The sequence below is a fragment of the Micropterus salmoides genome, unplaced genomic scaffold (assembly GCF_014851395.1).
Source record: "Micropterus salmoides isolate LMB-PRFRI ecotype aquatic unplaced genomic scaffold, ASM1485139v1 Ms_hic_scaffold_1, whole genome shotgun sequence".
Classification (NCBI taxonomy): domain Eukaryota; kingdom Metazoa; phylum Chordata; class Actinopteri; order Centrarchiformes; family Centrarchidae; genus Micropterus; species Micropterus salmoides.
The window spans coordinates 6,091,374-6,111,937 of NW_024040040.1; the positions used below are offsets into that span (position 1 = coordinate 6,091,374).

General features: G+C 40.6%; 2 protein-coding genes across 2 annotated transcripts; one reads left to right on the forward strand and one right to left on the reverse strand.

Annotated features, from left to right (window-relative positions):
• Window positions 1-564: 564 nt before the first annotated feature.
• On the reverse strand, window positions 565-13,773 carry map3k2 (mitogen-activated protein kinase kinase kinase 2). The gene is made up of 17 exons (XM_038715225.1): window positions 13,339-13,773; window positions 11,779-11,851; window positions 9,716-9,834; window positions 9,236-9,276; window positions 9,041-9,140; window positions 8,811-8,924; window positions 8,579-8,675; window positions 8,344-8,474; window positions 8,008-8,087; window positions 7,573-7,637; window positions 7,151-7,243; window positions 6,831-7,070; window positions 6,592-6,740; window positions 6,327-6,458; window positions 5,872-6,001; window positions 5,522-5,699; window positions 565-5,239 (listed from the first exon to the last, which is right to left on the reverse strand). The coding sequence occupies exons 2-17, from the start codon at window positions 11,831-11,833 to the stop codon at window positions 5,020-5,022; spliced, it is 1,944 nt and encodes a 647-aa protein (XP_038571153.1). The 5' UTR covers window positions 11,834-11,851; window positions 13,339-13,773; the 3' UTR covers window positions 565-5,019.
• A 1,776-nt stretch (window positions 13,774-15,549) lies between these two features.
• sumo1 (small ubiquitin like modifier 1) lies at window positions 15,550-20,405 on the forward strand. The gene is made up of 5 exons (XM_038715324.1): window positions 15,550-15,695; window positions 16,094-16,168; window positions 17,116-17,193; window positions 17,405-17,476; window positions 18,414-20,405. Exons 1-5 carry the CDS (start codon window positions 15,684-15,686, stop codon window positions 18,480-18,482), a joined length of 306 nt encoding a protein of 101 aa, XP_038571252.1. The 5' UTR covers window positions 15,550-15,683; the 3' UTR covers window positions 18,483-20,405.
• The last annotated feature ends 159 nt before the right edge of the window (window positions 20,406-20,564 follow it).

Genomic DNA, 20,564 nt, shown 5'->3' on the forward strand with positions numbered 1-20,564 from the left:
ATATATATATATATTAGTTCACAGGTATTTTTTTTTAAATGTACCTGTTTTAGTATAAATTTCACTGACATTTTGTTTATATTATGTTTTATTACTGTTCTTGTATGATGTAAAGTGACATTGAGAAAGAAAGAAAACGTCTGTAAGTTGATGTAACCGAAAGTTTTGATGAAAGTTCTCTAACTTTAATGCAACTGAAATTACAATTACCATCAGTTTTACTGTGTTGGAAGAATATGCAACGCTTAGTCTGTCTCTATACACATATACAAATTATTGGAAACACTAAATTACAAGTGTAGTAGCTACACATGACCACGGGAGGGCGCATTATTGAAACATGATTGTAAACCCAGCAAAGTGTAAAGTTAGACACAATCTGACAAACTCACAATTCTGGTGAGCAATAGACAATTATTGTATTAATTTTCTTAGAAGCTCAACTTAGATGTTCAACTTCAACAAATTAATAATAATCCAACCAGATTATCAGTTTGTTGCATTATTTTTAATTCATGCCTGAACAGAGATCTTTGCACGCAACGAAAACACTCAACACCAAAATGTGAAATAAATATCTTTATTGTTTTCGTCATCATAATTGTTGTAATTATGAACACAGAGCTGTCGCAATACTCCAGAATTTTGCCAAATAAAACAGCAACCATTCAACGGCACCGCTGCGTCTCTCAGGACCCAACCATGCAATAAAATCTCCCATAAAAAAAAAAGAAAAAAGTAAAATAAAAAATATATTAAAAAATTATGCGTACCACTGATATACAGATCTGATATAAACAGGCGTATTGGTCACAAACCAATTAGAATTATAAACATGGCTTCTTTTACAATACACAGAGACCAAACATGTGGGATATAAGTGGACTTTTCTTTTTCTTTAAAAAAAGGGTACATTTTCATTTTATACATTTGTACATGATTATTTTTTTTTATTATTATCATTATTTTTATGTTTTCACCCCCTACAGTCAGAATGCTCAAGGCATTTCGGGCGCAGTGGCCAAAGAGCACAAATTGCAGTAAATGCAGTAAATGCACGTTTACACACTCACACATTCACACACACACACACACACACACACACACACACACAGGAGTGGCAGCAGTGGCTTTAGACACTAAAGAGAGAACTACAGGTGTATCTTGGCGTTTGCAGGTGATAAATACTGGTACGTAAGAGTTAATCCACGTTGGTGAACGAGGCCATCTGACGGTAAAAAAAAAAAAAAAAAAGAGGAGACATTACATTCGTGTATTCGAGTCATTGCTCTCTCTCTCACACACACGCTCACAATCACACTTGTGTTTAAAAAAAACAAACAAACAGTCTTTAAATGTGCAAAGAAAAGGTCGCTGAACTGAGCTGCGTGAGCGACAGCCGACGAGGGATCGTGAAGAAGCATCAGTGAATCAGATGCATGATGGTAGTGCGTATCAAGGTTTAACAGTGCTGGCGGCTTTTTCTGTAAGCCGCCTCAAACTCAAGACAACCACTAATGATTTCAGGCGGATCCGATCAAGGGTTTTTCTTTTCTGTAGCTTTGTTTTGACGTGTACCGTTTTTTGAAAATGCATAATCTGATCGAAGTAGTAGTTTGTTTAAGTTACCCGGACAAAGAAGAGAAGTTGTGTGGATCCATCAACTGACGCACAATTGAAATTGTTTTTTACCACAAAGCAGCGAAAGTCTGACTATTTCAGACGGGTTGAACAAGTGCCTTCAGAGAAAATCCATGAACTGTGATTCGGCGTGGGGCGACTCGTGACGATAAATCATAATCACACTGACCTCAGCGAAGAGACAAAGGCTTGATGAGCAAACGATTAACGAGGACAAGTTAAAAAAAATAAAAAATAATAATAAAAAGGTGCAATCAGTAAAACATGTCTCTTTAGTTGCATCTAGCGGTCGCTGCAGGGAACTACAGCAACAGCATTACAAACAGAAAATGATTTCTTTTACCATTTCCCAGAAGGATTCCTGGAAAGAGCCATTTATTATTCATCGGATATTAGACACTTCATTCTCCATATATGTTGAATTGAGAGCAAAATTCATATTTTTAGACGTTCAGCAATTCATTAACTGCAACTGAGAACACCATTTTACTTTTTATTACATACGTACTAAACTACATAGTTATTTCCAGGGAAATGTGGGAAATTTTTTTCTAAAACTATAAAAATAAGGTGTTTCTGATCACCAAAAAGTGCATTACGTCTCGTACCGTCCATTTTACATTACTATTAGACGCCTTTCTATCCGCCACTTTTAATTCCATAGTAGCACACATCCACGTCCCCATCAAGAAGTAAACCAATCAGGTGAAGTGGTTTAGAAGTTAGAATAAGTGAGGGTTGAATCTGCTCCAACACAGAAGACAGAAACCAATAAGTGCATGCTGGGTAGTTAAGTCTAGAGTTCTGAGAATACCCAACTTCTTTAAAAATACCAAATAAAAGTAACTGAAATGACTGAACCAGCATACTGCGGCTAATTTGTGCAAAGAGCCGGTAAAATATTACTGATTGCACCTTTAACGGCAGGAACGGCTCGTCATAAAAGCCACCTGCTCTGCATCAACACCCGCGCTTGCTGCGCCTCATTGGACTCACTCCCGTCTGATTTTACCTAAATACTGCACGCGTGGCAGAAAAGCTGTTTAAATCATGTTGTTACTATCATTAAACGTGTAAACACATCACACGCCAAGACTCGGGTTATTCTGTCAGATTAACAGTTAAGCGCTTTAAAGTGAAGACATTTCTCTACATGGATTTGTTTAATAATCAGCTCATTCCTTCTCTGCAAAGTCCCGTGTTTGTTTTGTTAAGACATTATTTAGGTTTCTGCAGCTGGTGCCTCAAAATGATCACAGAACTGTGCAGATTTAGGTGCGTTACTGGAGGTCAGATTAATCACCTTTAAATGTTGAAGACTACTGCATTAATCAGGTTAAATAAAGTCATTATTATGCATGCAAGTGGTCTGTTATGGACGTACAGTCAGACTGGGACATGATTGGTTGCTGATCACCACCAGGACAAACGGTCAACACAAGCAGAGGTGTGTCTTAATCCTGCTGTCCGGTGAGTTTACTGGTGCATAGTTATGGAGCCGGTGTGGCGGTGTGAACAGCCTCGATGCGAAAGTCATATTCAACAGACAAGACGTTTTGGAAGCTCGGACCGGGAGGAGACGCCAACGGGAGCCAAGCGAGACGCGGCACATATTGAACGGAGCGTTTGCGGTTCGGCTAAAGTGACGAGTTAATGTTGATGCATTTGATTTGGCAACGGCAGCGACCGCTGTAAAGGAACGAAGCTGTAAACGGCCTCAAGTGTGAACCTAACCCGCAGGAGTGCATGTGAGGCGCAAAAACCATAAACACAACAAAAGTGCTCCGATGTGGCCTCGACTGGAGAACATAAACAAGGTACCGATTGCAGCAGTGAAGTAATGAAGAGACACGTTACCTGCAGATGTACCAGTTGGATCAACGATGAGCAGCTAGTGAGGCAGACGGAAATGTCCGAGGCAAATAGCTCTTCAAGTATGGCCACAAAATCTGTACAGCGTCATACAGCCAGAACTCTGGCCAATCAGCTGTGAGCTTCTTGCCTGGCAACACGCCTCTCCTGCCTCACTGCTCAGAGGAATCAACTGCTGTCATGGCAGAAAGTATTCTGTATAAAATATCGTCAGTCGTAAGCAACAACTGAATCGTGTTCGCAGCTTTGACTCAGATGCTTTCAAGCTGATTTGAATAACTTGAGCCACAAAAGGTCTGGTTGCTCTTCAGGAGGATGTAAAACAGACTCATTGCACACTTCAGTTTACATCCAGCGATTGAAATGAAATATTCTGCTCAGTCATCAGTTTGAACATTTCCAGAATGTGAGCTGCTAAAACGACTGAACTTACCAACATTTATCAACAACCCCACAGCTAACCCACCTCTGCCATGACAAGAGTTCGACCAACGTGATCAGTGAATACTTTGAGAGGCAGGAGGAGGAAAAGGTGCATCTCTAAAGACTGAAGCAGGAGTACGGATCCCTGCGTGAGAACCAGCACAGGAGTCTGAGGGATATTTGCTGACCAGCAGGTAGAGCACCAAAACAAGCCGAAGGAGCTGAGGTGAGATCAGCACGCTCCCTGCTCAACACCAGGAGTCTCTGTTACAGGAAAGGCAGAAACGGATTTAACGGCTGAACTGAGATCAGCTGCATTTGGGCTAACGGTTCAAAGGCAGGTTCACCTGGGAGGCAAAACAACACTGAGAACAATGGGGACTCTACCACGAACTCGAGACTCACTCCTACGCTGCGTTTAAAAACAGAAAAAAGGCACACGGCGAAGAACGAAGATGGAGGAGGAAAGAGGAGGGAAGGTAGTTCACAGACAGTAAAGCAGAGCGATCAGAAAGACGAGGGAAGGCGAGTGGAAACTGTATTCAGGGAGTGTTCTCTGCATCTGGGGTTTAGTTTCGTCTATAGCAGCGGGCCCAGGTCATCGCCGTCGCTCTGGGTTTTGGCAGGAGACTACATTCTGGGGTCGGGTCAGCGAGATGGGGCGGGGCCACTCCACAGCCAGGCATCACCTCCTGTAGGTCCACAACACCGACACTATCCCACTCCAAAAAAGGTTTGAAGAGAGAGACCGTACAAACATTTAAAAAAACAAACAGGTTTTCAAAGAGTTGTTTTTCATCGCTTCAGGAGGAAGTGCTCGCGCCCTCCTCGTTGGAGAAATTAAGGTGCAACTTGCAGAATGAAAAAATAAAAATAAAATTCATGTCCTCTATGGCAGCCTCATACAAACAGAGACAGGAGGAGCAGGTCCCCCCGCCTACACGCACCCCACCTTCGTCCAGCCAGTTCCCTCAAGTCCAATATGGTTTCAGCGTGGAGGTGAAGAGGCAGGGACGCCCCATCAGGTAAGGCCGTTTCTGGCGGTTCGGCAGGCAGGCGGGGGCGGGGTTAAAGGTTCAGGGGTTAATGTACAAAGATGTGCCTCAGTAGCTCATCAGCAGAAGGCCGCTGCTTAGTCTCTACAAAGATCCGTTTGAGGAACTCTCGGCAGTGGTCCGACACGTGGACAGGCAGCACAGGGTTCGTGGGCTGGGTGGCGATCTTAAAGATGGCTGCCATGGCCTCAAACTCCGCCCACGGGGGCCGCTGTGTCAGCATCTCCACAACGGTGCAGCCAACACTCCTGAGGGTGAACCAACAATCAGGAGAAGTGGACAAAATCTCTTTGTTAATACAATTTCTTACACACATTGTATCTTTGAACAGTGTCTGTTAATAAGTCCTTAACTGATCAGGATAGTTTTGGGGAAACCCAGGAATCCATGTAAGGTGTATTTGTTTTTGCAACCAGTGGAGTCGCCCCCTGCTGGCTGTTAAAATGAATGCATGTTTAAGGCACTTCTGCATTGGCTTCACTTTTCAGACCTGGATGCAACGTCCACTTATTTCCAGTCTATGATCTTACCAGATGTCCGCCTTCCTGCCGTAGCCCTCTCCACTGATCACTTCTGGGCTCATCCAGTAGGGGGTGCCGGTCACCGACATGATGCCTGTTCCTGACAGACAGATTGTCTGCAGCCGCCGGCTGGCCCCGAAGTCTCCCAGCTTCACGTTACCCACCGAGTCACGAAGGATGTTGGCCCCTGAACAAAGAAGAGCAAGAGTCACCCAGCTGCAGCTTTCTACCTTCATATTTGAAAATGATGTATATTCCTTAATTTCCTAAGACAAAAGGTTGCTTTAAATAGAAGACTTTGTGATCCACCAAGAGCCAGTAGCAGCTCAAAGCAAAATAAAATAAACAGTCCACCTCACCTTTGATGTCTCTGTGGACAATCATGTTGCTGTGCAGGTAAGAAACCCCCTCCAGGATCTGCCGCGTGTAGCGGCGCGTCACGTTTTCCGTCAGCGCTCCGTACGACTTCAGCTGGTCCTTAATGGAGCCCTTAGGGCCAATAAAAAATAAAATGTTTTTTCTTTCGTTACACATTTGCATATCCTCATCTGAGCTTGTTTTTACTCTCAGATTTTTATATAATTTGAAAGAAAATGACTCCGGCTTTAATACACAACAGAGACGATGTTGAAATGTGACATCTCTTTACCCGGGGAGCTACACAAAAAAACAGATTTATTTCTAATTTCCAATTCAAGCGAGCAACGATGTACTGCGCAGGTGACTGCTCATTCTGTAAATGATTTATTGCCATATTAAATCTTAAGCATTTACACACATTTATCTTCCCAGTAAAAAGTCAAAGAGCACTCACGCCAGGCATGTACTCCATGAAGATGGACAGCGTTCGATCCATTGTGTCTCGCAGACAGCCGTAGTACTGGACAATCCGCTCGTGGCACAAATTCTTCAGGAGCTGGATTTCACACTCCAACGCGCTCACCTCCTGAATGACAGAAAAAAAAAATAAAACATTTAATCTCTTCCTGCTGTTCTTCCATCTTTAACCCATCATACATGCACGCTCCCTGATAACTACCAGTCCCACGTGTCTGAGAAACTACAGAGCAGACTTTCACCTTGCTGGTCTCCGGACTATCTGGGTCAAACTGGACCTGTTTGACCGCCAGTTCTCGTCCAGTGTCGGCGTCATAACAGAGAAAAACCCGTCCGAAGGCCCCCTGCCCCAGGAGCTTTCCAAGACGCCAGTTGGTTGGTGCGCGTGGAGCTGGACACATGATACAACAGAGACACGGTCAAACCACTGAAAGCAGCTTGGTGCACTCGTACTGGCAAATAAAATGAACACCCGACTCACAGCGGCTGGGGGGGCTGATGTCCATTACAGACAGGGTGGGAGCGTTAGTCGGGTTGGGATTGGGTTCAATGTCGCTGCCCCTCCGCGGCCTCCTGGCGGGCCCCGGGGCCTCCTCTATGTCGGGGGTGAACACGCTGCTGCCACTGCTGGTGCTCGGCGACTGCTCGGTCGGGCTGAAGCTGACCGGCGAGCGGAAGCCGTGAATCTGCGTTCGCCGAGCTCGAGGGAAGGTCTTCCTCCCTGCCGAGCAGAGGAAGAGGAGGACAAACAATCAGGAAAATGAATTTAGTCTGGGTCATTCAGTAAGGAAAGTTACCCACCGTCACTGTAATCTTGAAGGCCGAAGGGAATGCCGTATCGTCGAGGGTACGTTCCACCTTTCCCCGACTTCTCAAACACTGGGATGTCGTACTCTAGAGAGGACGAGGAGGCAGATGAAGAAATTCGTGAAGAAGGGAACAAATGAGAAATGACCACCAGCGGCTGCAGGTGGGTGGATATAATTTAATATGTTTTGACGTTTTTGTTTCAGCAATGTAACGTTAGAATTTTGGGTTTAGGGTTAAAGTCAGCTTCTCTCTATGGGTAAGATTTTGTTTTATGTGTGAGGGAAAGCTTTTTAGTGGGCCTGGATTTTATTTGTCCAGACTGAGAAGTTGAAGACCAGTAGAGTTTTATTTTCTTTTTTAATTTAACACCTATTAAAATGTTGTCTGATATGGGGTTTTTTTTAAACATTTACCTGGAAAGTCCTGGTGGTTGTCTGGGTAGCTCTGCGCTCGGGGCATCCTGGACTTCGGGTAGTCACTGCACAATAAGAAAACAAAAATGTGTCTTGTGGCATATTTGTGTTCTCATTGTTCCAACAGTGAAGTCCATTATGATAAGCTGGTTTGCCAGTACAGAATTGACTTGACCAAGGCCTCTGAAGTCCACAATGAAAGTCACTGTCTTCTATCTAGTCAGCTTTCACACATCTTAGAGAAACTGTACTGGTTTTACACGTTTTAGCACAGGTAACTTTGGACTTGACGTACAGACACGAGCTTTATCATGTAGGAAATGATATTAAATGACTCTTAGCCCTCTTTATTTAGAATGATCAATGAAACACGAAGCTACTATCTGATGTTCCCTTAAGTATATTGTTGAATGAATAATATATTGAGGTGCTGACCTGTCCAGTGGGCTGTCTAAAGAGGGACAACTTCCAGACGCTGAGTTTTCTGGACTGCTCATGGACAGCGGGTCCAGCATCTAGAAGAGAAGAGAAGAAAGACGCTCAGACAAAAAGAGACTCATATCCTATCAGTCATCACATCCTGTCCCGTGTAGGAAGCCCAAATGTTATTTGATGTGAACACTATGTGGACACCCACATAGTGTTCACATCAAATGGTGGTTTCCCAACACAGTAGCTGGTGGAAAGTTTTTCAGCTTTGCTTTGGCGCAATAACTTGTAGAAGTTGATTAAAATTAGAGCATCCAACACATCCTGACTCCTCCCTGTTACCTGGTCCATGCTCTCCGGAATGAACTCTCCCTCGCTGTTGATGCTGGTGAAGGAGCCGTTCCTCGCCACCTGCTGGAGCGCGTCAGGAATATATCCTGGAGGAGGGGAGCTGCGGTCCGTCGAATGGGAGCCTTGGTTGGTCAGTGACAGAATTGAAGAGAAATATTTTTACGATTGAAGTCTAATAATTAATTGAAACAGTTTTGCGGTAGTCTGACAGCGAGACGTTAGTCACCTATCAAAGCCAGCATACTCTTCTTGTCAGCGACCCTGAATCCCGTGTTATCCAGCTCCTCGTGGGACGGCAAGAGGTCCATGTTGGAGGAAGAGTTCTGCAGAAGCAAGAAAAAAATCTAACTAAAAAGACTCTGAGGACTTTGCATCTCTTCCCATCATCAACATGTCTCTGTATCTTAAAGTTCAAAACGTAGGATCAAAATCAATACAGAGTTCCCCTGGAGTCTGACCTGAGAGGACATCTGGAGCACCAGGAGGATCTTCAGGCTCTTCATGTGAACGCTGCGATCCAGCAGTTCCACGGCCTTGTCAAGGTCATCCTGAGTAGTCAGTGGGATCACCAACTGCAAGAAGAAAAAACAACTTTGGTGTAGACGTACATTTTTTTAGAAATTCATTCAATATCAGTATTAAAAACAAGTAAAAAAAAAAAAAAAAAAAAAGTATTTTAGCTTCATACCTCGTTGTTGGTGTAGTGAAGGTCCATCGTCTGACCGAAAGCCACTTTAGCTTTCGACTTCAGGTCATCCAGCTTGACAGGTCGAGGAAACTGCAAGATCCTACAGAGGGAAAAAAAAGCAGTCAGAGGTCAGGAGGGCGGAGCTACAGGTCTGCACTGACAGCATTAGAGTGGAGAATCTGGTCGAAGCCTCACCTCTTCTCCCCTTTGAACTCGAACTTCACTCTGACATCGTTCTGTGGGAAAGATGGTTCGAAAGATCAACGAACACTGACGTGAGAGTCCAGACATTTCTACACAAAACACCTTTCCAAGAATCATAATACACAATATTTGATCAAGAACTTATCCAACACCAGCCACTGAACAGTGGATATGAACTAAATTAAGAACCAGTATATTTTATTGTCTTTCCTAAGAAGCATCCATCATATCTAAACCCGTCCCCTTGTATGGATTAACTTGCTGTTGCAACATTTTGTTGCCTTGAAATTAATAGGCGCCTCTTCCCTGGAAGGCCTTTACTGTGACGCATCTGCAGAAAGCTCATCATAAAACAATAATCAGTATACTGTAAGTGTAATCAATCTAAATTAGTGATTAAAAATGTCTTTTGTTAAAGATAAGATGCGTTTTTCCGGCCAATGTCGTGTTTATTTTAAACAGAGCGGTTACCTGGTTCTTGGGCGAGGAGGCTTTGGGTTTTCCCAGATCCGACAGGAACGTGGCAGGACGGCTAGAGCGGTGCAGTTCGGCCAAGTCCTGCATGATCGAGTTCAGCGCCTCCTGTTCATCTGGAGTGAGGAATAAAAGAGGTTTTAGCGAGCGCCAAAGGAAAATCATCAGCGCCAAAAAAAACAAACCAAACCAACACCTTTTAAATCCTCTGCGAATGGTTTTAATAGCCATTTATCAACCAACTGTTGAACAAGCAGAACATAAACTTAAATACGACATCTTTTCTTCCAGCAGTCACCTCTCCTCTCATCCACAGCCGCTGTATTTTACACATGCAGCTGGCGCTGGATTTATAAACCAGCTGCTGCGTTGGTTTAACTCAGACTGTATGGTTTGACTGCACCTGAACGCTCCGTTACGAAGCTCGCTCTAATGACTTCCTGTTATTTCTCACGTTATTATTCTGCGCACTACGTGACGCTCACCTGTTCCCGTTCTCGCCTGCCTGCTAATCTGCGCAGGGAGAGCCTTTCATGCAGCTGTGTTCTGCTGCGTTAGTTGCTCGTCAAAGTCATTTTTCGTTAACCAACCAATCACAGCCTGGAGGAGGTGGGACATTAAAAAAAGGTTGAGGCACTACAGCAGAATTTATAAATGTTTAACTCGTCGTTCTGTATGCACAGTTTTTATATTTGAGAAGTCAATTTGCATAAACAAATGACCATGTAGAGCATTTTTCTTGCACAATAATTTAGTGACTGAAATCAACCCACAGAAACTGCTGTTTTGTCCAACTGGAATTAATATTAGGCTACTAATGGTAAGCTATACAAGCCTGTACTATTATCTGAAATTATAATGAATACACAAACATTAGCACTAATCAAACCTTAACCACAGTGGTGTAGGTCAGAAAATGGTTTTATTTGTGACACAGCTGAATCTCTACTAATAAACTATCTGTGGGCAGATTATCCAAATAAAGTGCAACATGTTAATATATTATTATAATAACATTATACTTTCTATTTCATATATATATATATATATATATATATATATATATATATATATATATATATATATATATATATATATATTTTGTTTGTGTTTGTTTGTTTGTTTATCAAATGGTCAGAAATGACAAGGAAATGCATAGATTTCAGTCATTGCTTAACGCGTACCCATCATGCTTACTATCGCGCCAAAGGCCCATTCTGAGCAGTCTTGTATGTGTTCTTCCAGGGCCCCTCGCTTTTCCCAGTTTCTCCTTACAATCCCCTAGTAGACTTATCCATATTTAGAGCCCAACTTTGAGTCATTATTCACTCACTTCAATTGTTTTGACCTTAAGAGCATGCTCTGCTGTTTGTGAGTCACTCATTCAAGTGGTTACATCATCGCCCCTGCACCTGGCATCTTACTTTTCTGACCTTAGCATGTTCCTATTAACCCCAGACTCCCTGCTGATGGGGGAGAGGGGATTCCCCTGGGCTTTACTTAGCCTGAGGGCCACAGCAACCTCTGGCACACCACTTTATGTTTAAATATAATAAAAAGATTATATATGAATATACTAATAAAATTATATATAGCATGCATATATGTGTTTGTCTAATAATAAAACATACTGATATTTATAATATCCAAACTTAATATAAAAGGCAACTTATAGGCACATTTACATATAATCATTACCTTAACTTTTGGCCTATGTGTACATAATTACTATGTTATATTGGAAACTAATTTATAACACAACTTAGCCTTAATTTTTGTTTCTACAGGAGCATAAATATACACACTTGTTATTTCTATATGGTTTGAGAGTCATGACTTGATACAAACAACAGAATAATATTTTCTGCAGTTGTCTTGCAAACATGTTTTGAAAAAAAACATGCTATTTGCATTTAAGTACACAACACATCTACTGTCAAGGAAACATTGTTCAGGGAGAAAAAAAAAAAAAGCATTTCTTGGTTGGTAGGTTTGACACAAGAGGAAGGCGGCTTACTACCAAAAAGTAACACTCTCTTAAAATACACAAACACACATACCCATCATCATGGCACGGCGATTGACCCAGGAGGCCAGGAAAGAGGATTCTCCCATCAAAGGGATCCCTTTCTCCTACAACAACAAAAAATGACAACATAAATCCTGACATGCAGCTGATCTAACACAACTTAACAAGCTGCTGACTGATCAGCAGATCTGTGACTCTCTCTCCTACAGACAGCTGGAAAAACCCCACCCCTACAGTCACCAGCAGCCTAAGTTTGACCATCAAGTTCAAGTGACCATCAATAATGCAATATAATTTTCCTCAATAACAATATACAAATGTTCAACAAATGTTTGATTTAATTCATTTGAATCACGATCAAATTAGCACTTTTTCTATTCAGATATTTACATTGTTGAGGAAAAGATTTTACTTAATTTTACTCATGTATATTTGGAAAAGATCTGATCATAATTGTTTCAAATGTTCTACATCAGATTTGTTAAATGATCCACTGTTTGGCATCAAGTTTTTGTTTTGACCATAAAGAAAAGTTTAAAACCACAATCAACAAAATAGAAAAACGTGGATTTGGAGAATTGGTACATTGGTCCTACTTCAGAGCTTCTATTGTTTTTGAAATATTCTTGATTCTGTAATGTGAAAGCATTATAATGTAGCTGCTTTGTCGAGGTGGAGCAAATTTAAACTACTTTATAAAACTGCTGTGCAGTGTATATAGATATATATTAAACTGATAATAAAAAAAATAATAATTAGCCATTCCTCTACCATCTTTTGGGAAATACTAACAGTTATCAATAAATATGGTCTCCAGCGTTTCTTTTGCATAATCATCACTGACACATTTAAGTGTCAGATATAGTTTAAGTCGTGATGTTGTTACTCAGCAACACAACAGACAAAGACTGTTTCAGAGCACAGTGAGTCTGGAAATTAAGGTCCGGACAAGCAAGATGGCCTCTGCTTATGAGGAGCTGATCAAATATTGCTGACGAGAGTCTATGATCATCATTTATTGATCACTGTCTGCGAGTGACGTAAAATCTGACAACTCCATCACGTTGATAAAGTGGGCTGTGACATCAACTTTAGCTTAGCACTTTTAGCATTTTTCAAACAAAATAACATCCTTTGCAAACCACCGTGGCGAGCTGACTGGCCCATTAGCACTAATGTCGGAATGGTCACCGTAACGTTGACACCAAAAACACTGTTATGGCCCTCTGTGGGAGATAATTAGCTTCAAATTAACTTGTTAGCGTTAGCTCAGTAGCTTCGCATGCTAAACATCGACTAACAACTGTTGCTAGCCAATTTGGCATTACGAGCTAAGCTAAGTCGTGCATAGTGAATAATGTGTCATCTTGAAATATAACCGAAACACAGAGCTGGCTACTCATATCTTGCTGATAAGAGAAGCTAAGTGGCTAATGTGCAGCTAGCTGTCAGGCCAGGGAAGTTGACTAGCTAAGCAAAGGCTAAAGTTAACTAGCCGCATAGCAGCTATTCATTAACGGCCGTGAAATGCAACCGTTGGACGAGCAAATGAAAAGGTTTGAAGCAGTCGGTTTCGTCTGTATTATCTTACCTGGTGGCTTGGCTAGATCTGTATTCACTTCCTCATCCACAGGGCCGGTGACAGGAGCCCCGGGCCCCGCGGAGAGCCGCAGGAGGAAGCAGAAGTTTGGCAGTCCGCTCCCAACTTCACTCGAGTCCTGCTGGGCCACGACGACGACGACGACGAGGCCCCGACGGCTGTCAGTTTAACCCGCTGGATCTTTCCCGGCACACAAATGACGAGCTAAAGGTTAATCCAGCAAAGTAGCTCCGTGTCTGTGCGGTCGTAAAAAGGCAAAGTTAATCGACAGCTTTCATTCTGTTGCACTTTACAACCTGGTGGACGGTCGCTACACTCGCTGTAGCCAACGGGTAAAGAACTAACGGATACCGGAAGTGTGAGGATTATTCTGACAAAATAAAATCCCACAATGTTTTTGCCCATAGCGGCTATGGGGAAAACCCCTAGTTACGTGTTTTTAATTTTATTTTGACAGTCAAACACTGGAAATGCTATTTTTCATTTTGCCGTACTTGACAGGTCTTAACCCCCAAACCTCCAACAAAAACACAACCTGTGATGTCACAGATAGTACTGATTTCCTGGATCGCTATTAAATAAATTATTCCAGTATTCACCACTACAACCTTTGACCCAGAAACTGCCTTGTAAATCAGAATCAAGTTTACTGCCAGGTACATTTTAACACACGAGGATTTTGCATTATGTATGTATTGGTGCTTAACGGTACACATAAACACGAACATCAAAATATAAATATAGAAAAAGTAAAGCGCAAAAAAAAAAAAAAAAAAATGCACAAGGAATGTCCAAAACTTCACACAATATTAGCAATAAAGAGTTAGTGCAATAGTACGCAGTTCAAAGTTGTGTGTTGCTATAATGTGTGGGGTCAGGTGTGGTGGTGGTAAGAAAGTGTGTATGTAATGTGCATTATTGTTGTGTTAGATCATGTTTATAAACCCTTTTTATGGCTAAGAAACTGCATGTATGAAGCCATACCACCAAAATTCAAAAGGACTGCAACCTGCTGTTACTCATTGATTGACAGGTAATTTCACACACAGACTAGCTCTTAATTTAATATTACAGTAATTAATACGTTTTGTGAACACATAAAAACATACTAAACAGTGGGTTAGCTGAAATTTATGTGTTTAGAATATACTGTCTGGATTTTTTAAAAAGGGAATCTGCCATTTGGAGGGTAATTTAGTACCACAAACTGAAAACAAGTCTGATTCAGAGTGATTTCATTAGGATGCTATAAAAATAGACAGTCTTGGGAAGGTTATTTTGGAAATGTAATAGTAGTGTTACTATTATTATTATAAAGTACATTACATAACTCATTTGGCTGACACTTTTATCCAAAGTAACTTACAGTTGCTATACACGTCAGACGCCGCACGCCTCCAGAGGGTTAAGTGTCTTGCTCAAGGACACAGTAGAGGTTGTGTTGCAGTGGGAATCGCAAACTAAAGGCATGTGTCTTGTCCACTGGAACATCATCACCCAATGTAAAGTAACTTAATACATTGAATTACTTTTTGATTACTTTTCTAAATTTCTAATCAATGTTGTCAACTCTTAACCATTTTCAAAAGACAGGTTCAGAGGCAGTTTAACTGCCAGACAGGCAGCGCTGCAAATTGAAACAGGAGAAGTAATCAAAAGCATCAGAACAGCATCAAACTTTACTAAACTGATATGGCTGGAAATGGCAAAGGAAGATATTGTGCACATGAAAAACACGCAAAGCAACAAAATAAATGTTATCAACATATAGCCTTATATAACATTTCCATTACGACAATTGCATTTAAAATTGAATTAAACTTTGGCTACTTACATTAAAAAATATATCAAGACAGCTTTAACAAACAGCTTTAAATGATTAAAAATTTAATCACCATTTTTCAATAGAATTCTTGTATTGACCTTTGTGCGATTAGTTTTGTATAATATGCTTGTATATTATTGTATTTTAAATCAGTGATGTGAATGTTTTTGAATCTTTATACCCAACAAGGCTTTCCCATTGAAAGAGAGCATCTGGGAGACATTTATAAACAGCTGGACATGTTATTATAGGTGACATTTATGAATTGCCTTGCATTAATTAAACTTTCACACGTGTGCATCGTCAAACAAATACTTACTTTAAAGAAAACTGAATGCATTCTTTTCAATGCCTCGCACTGGAAATACTCTTATTTTGAAAGAAACCACTCGTAACACCACTTCCGGTTGATGGGGCATCTCACAACATCGAGCTAGCTGGAGCTGCGACTGTAAGCTAACGGCTACATCTATTGTTGATATATATTTAACAACACAAACAGAAGAAGAACATGTCAGATACGGTAAGATATAAACTTTAAAGAGGTTTTATTGTTTTTAGTCTGCATGAAATTGTAAACGAGACACATCAGTGTTTTTGTTTCGTATCTGGTTATTTAATATGCTAACTGTTAGCTCGTGTAGCTTCAGGCCCCATAACTCTGCTTATTTAGCTGTTTAGCTTTGCAGCTAGCTTTCGATTTAGCTCATGTTCAGAGTTCGGCTGTGAAACAACAAGCGATACCAACATTTTCAAACCCGAAACGTTCAGATATGTGAGTATTCAGTGTTGGCGACATTAAACCTGTTTAATGTTTAACCCTCCTGTTTAGAAATGTGTGTGGCGTTTAAATGTTTTCTGTTGCTGACGGTGTTTGTTTACGTTACATATGTTGTTGTTTTTGTTTTTGTTTTTTTTTAGGAGACAAAACCATCCAGCCAAGACGGAGGGGATAAGAAGGACGGAGAGTACATCAAATTAAAAGTGATTGGACAGGTGTGTATGTGTGCTGGGTCACTGAGATAAACACGTGAAGCATGAACTTAAGTTGTTTATATATTTACTTGTCTCTCACTAAAACATGGCACTGGGTAAAAAAATACTCTACTTAATCAACATTATCTGTTCAAGAATGCAGACACTACGTGAACTTTTGTGCTAAATGTCACATGTAGGCTGTGGTTGCCATTTTACAAAGGGATTTACAGTGTGCAAACTGTTTTCCTTGTGAAATTGAGTTATTACAAAAGTAACAGTCACCCAGAAAGTAAAACAAACACATCACATACATATATATGTATGTATGTTGTCAGAATAAATTCAGAGAAATTCAGTTGTATTGGCATTTTTATTTGATGGACTTTGTGAATTAAAGCTGAAGTGAAATGGGATGTCCATTGTATAAACAACATCAGTTCATTTGTTACATGTTTTGCTTTGGGGAAGTTTAACATCTTTAGTAGGTGAGAGGAACGATGTATGAAGTACAATCCTTTTAAAGAGTAGCTAAAATTACATTATTTAAACTAAACGATTACGAGTTTGTGCTTTGGTTTTAATCACATAACAGTAATAATTATCTCAATATAAATTTCTTCAATAAAAATATAACAAATGTTCAATAAATGTTTGATTTAATCCATGTGAATCACCAACTATTAAGATATTTATCTTATTGAGGAAAAGGAAGTGAAAAAAGAGTTTTGTTTAATTTAGTCATGCATATTTGTTTAAAAAAAGATTTTATCATAAATGTTTTGAATGTTCTACCTCAGATTTGTGAAGTAATCCATTGTTTGGCCTCAAGTAGTTGTGTTTGAAAAGTTTAAAACGTAACTAACCATCTGGTTTCTTCAACTTTCACTCAGGAACAAAAATCAGCCTTTAAACTTGAAAGAAACATTTTTGAACACCTCATCATCACTTTCTGTTTCTGCCCACAGGACAGCAGTGAAATCCACTTTAAGGTGAAAATGACGACACATCTGAAGAAGCTGAAGGAGTCTTACAGCCAGAGACAGGTATGAGGAAAGAGGGGAAGTTATCACCAGCCACTCCCTGTTACTGAATGACAGAAGTTTGATTCCCCGCTATAAGAGAAGCACCTCACTTTTTAAATACTAGAGAAGCATCTGGTGATTTACTGGGTGGCCTTTTGTTTTTAGATGTTGAACTCCAGCAGCACCAGAAGCCGTTCTTTCTGAATGACGTGTGGTGTTGTGTTTCTTACAGGGTGTCCCAGCAAGCACGCTAAGGTTTCTGTTCGAAGGACAGAGAATCGCAGACAACCAAACTCCGAAAGAGGTAAGACACGTCTTCATCTCTCTTTACTTGACCATCCTTTTGTCCCTTTACTGAAATTGATATTGATCTTGAGTGTCATGTCTTTCTTTGAAGATATACAACTATGTTCTTTTATACACGTGCCTCCTTTTATAATAATTTAAAGGTCCCCCGAAAGAGCATTTAACCAACATGATTATCCAGATTACTCTGCTATATTTTATGATCATGAGGTGTGTTGAAAATTCAGGGGACATTTATATCGCCTTTATATCGCCGCAATTTTGTGCATTTTAAATAAACATTTTGAATATTCTGAGCTACATAATAATACATGTTATTTGAAAAAAATCAGGTGTTTGTACACAGCACTTGCTCCACCCGCCACACAACACTACTCCATCCGCTCCAACAATGATTTGCATGTCAGTTAATGTTAAATGACTTGCCTGCGAACATTCAGCTTACTTTTTAGTTCACCAAGACATGCTGCTGTTGTGATGTTAGCTATAGCAGCAGGTGAGTTGTGAGTATCGCAGTCTGAAGCTGGTGTGTTGCTCTGGGACCGTCTCGTCCTCTCTGCATGTTAGCTTCGCAGCAGCAGCTGTAGCCACAGTTTGCTAACCCACAATTTCGCTGCATTACTTTCTGTGTTGTTGTTCGCTCTTCGTCGTGGTATTTGTCATGAATTTGTATTTTTCCAGAATCGCGTACTCCACCCTTTTTTTTTAAAGGTCTTTTTGTCTGCACATCTTGAACAATTCATTGCCACATAACAGCTTTAAAACAAACAAATGTAAATGTTCATAAATGTTTCAATATCGGCAAAAACTTCGGTACACAAGGATGAATTTGATGTAAGCAAAACACGTGTTATACACATAGAGGGGGGAGTTTACAATGACCAGGGTTTGTCAAAACTGGGGAAGTTAATGTCTCTCCTGTTTGTTCATGCCAGCTGGGGATGGAGGACGAGGACGTCATCGAGGTTTATCAAGAACAGACCGGCGGACTTTGGAAGAATTAAACCTCCTGCATTTCTAAATCTTTCTTTTTTTTTTCTTATTTTGTATTTTATTTTGTATGTATGTACGTATTTTGTGTTCCGTTTCAAACCATCTGGATCAAATCTGACTCTTATCAGGGCTTCCATGTGTGAGGGCACGAAGGTGAACAGACTTGAGGTAAGGACGAGGAAAAGGACAGCGGCTCTCTGCTTCGCTGAAGTGCAGGGATTCTCGTGTAGTTGACCCGAGCTATAGCGTTCACATGTTGCACCTAAATTTACAAAGACAAACATCTTGTTTTTGTTTGTTATGCTGTCTTTTTGGGGTTTCAGCAGAGGAAATAATGCAATCAAGGAACAATCGGCATTAAAAGGAATAGTTCCAAAAAGGACAAGGTCCTCTTCATCAAATCACGCTTGCAGTCGCAAGACAAGTTGACGTTATCACAACATGATGTCAGAAAGTTGTACAGCTTTGTCTCCGCTTTCCCCGGAATATTTTAGCAAAGTGCTTATGGCCTCTGAGTTTGAGGAGGCTGAATCAAACCTGTGCCAGCTGTTCCTTTAAATTTGTATCTGGCAAGCAGGGATTTAAAAAAAAATAACAATACTGGAACCCTCTTATTGTACAGAGCAAAAAAAACAAGTTTGCTGGCATTCCTGTTCTATTTGTTAAGGGAACATGACAGATGTTTGTACACGCATAGTGTATCTTATGTTCAACATTCAGGGCATTTAGGCTCACCAGAGAGACGCTTCAGTCCTCCTCAGTACCACACAGAATGACGAGGAGGTTGTCAACAGCCTCTCTGTGTGCCATGTTGTGAAGAACTGCACCCTCACTTGTAAAATGATGATGATAATTGACCTGTTGCGTTAATAATTGAGATTTTAAACACATTTTCAAATGATAATTGTGCTTTACTTGTATATGTTGTATTCAGTATTAGTGTGTTTAAATGATATGCCATGTGTATATCTCCAATGTCATATTTTATTTATGTTTGAGGGATTATTTCTGTATTGATATATCTAAATAGACGCCCGTTACTTTAGTATTTTACTCGCAGACGGTCACGCATTATTTTAAACTCAGATGATTTTGTTCTCCAGCAGTTTGTTTAAGGAAACAAGTCTTTCAACTAGTCAGAATAGTCATCTACAGTGACATGTTATACTGTGGTGTCAGTGGTTGTTTTTGTTCTGCAGCTTTTCTTTTTGTTTTTTAGAACGAAACTCTTAATCTGTGTTCTGTATGAAGTTCCTCGAGAAGTGTAAGATCAGCAGCAGCAGCCCCCAAACTGTGTCGTCTGTGTAATTAGTGTGAGGAGGAGGTGAATGAGAAACAAAGATGTTTGTGTGATGGAGATGCTCCACTCCTGAAGGGTGAAATAACCAACAGCAACAACAACAAAAAAAAAGGCTGTGTTGATGTCTGCAGACAATCTGGTTATTTCACTCTTCACACCTGCTTGTGAGGTTAAAGCAGCTGTGGTTGGTGGTTGAACCTCACCTCTGGGACACTTTTGCTTTCAGTGTGCACATCAGCTCTCTCTACTGCCATTCATAATGTTTCTCCATTATTAAAAAATAGCATGTAAAAAGCAACTTTAAAGGACACAATTATGCTTTTTCTAAACGAAGTGAAGCAATGAGTCACAGCTCATCAAATGGTTGTCATTTCCCAGAGGTGTGTGTGCAGCAAAGACTGTCCTTTTTTAAAAGTAAAATATTTCCTCAATTGGATTTTCTCAACCTGACCGACTGTTATCATCTTTCCTTCGTGCGTCCACTCCACACAAACGCTCAGGCATGAAGGGGCCATAGCACTGATCTCGGTGAGGTGAAGGGACTATTCATCATTAGAGGAACATTGATACAGATGGTTTGAAATTCTGGAGATGAGCTTTTTGCTTTTTTTTGAATAAAATATTTAAGAAAATACTGCTTTGTATTGTTTGTTTTGCTTCCTCACTGTATCTGTGGTTTTAGTGTTTCTTGTCGTAGAAAGTCTGTTCCTAAATGTGTCCACATCCAATAGCTACACATTATAGTTAAAGGAGAAAGACTGCGATTTGTGCTTAAAATGAATGAACACGCCCT

Excerpts from the sequence above, each read along its gene's own strand:
- map3k2 (XM_038715225.1), bottom strand. The coding sequence starts at position 11,833 with ATGGGAGAATCCTCTTTCCTGGCCTCCTGGGTCAATCGCCGTGCCATG. Across the intron at positions 9,141-9,235 it reads GAGTTCAAAGGGGAGAAGAG|GATCTTGCAGTTTCCTCGAC; the intron begins GTGAGGCTTCGA and ends TTCCCTCTGTAG. Across the intron at positions 6,459-6,591 it reads ATAGTCCGGAGACCAGCAAG|GAGGTGAGCGCGTTGGAGTG; the intron begins GTGAAAGTCTGC and ends TCTGTCATTCAG.
- sumo1 (XM_038715324.1), top strand. Across the intron at positions 16,169-17,115 it reads AATTAAAAGTGATTGGACAG|GACAGCAGTGAAATCCACTT; the intron begins GTGTGTATGTGT and ends TTCTGCCCACAG. Across the intron at positions 17,477-18,413 it reads ACAACCAAACTCCGAAAGAG|CTGGGGATGGAGGACGAGGA; the intron begins GTAAGACACGTC and ends TGTTCATGCCAG.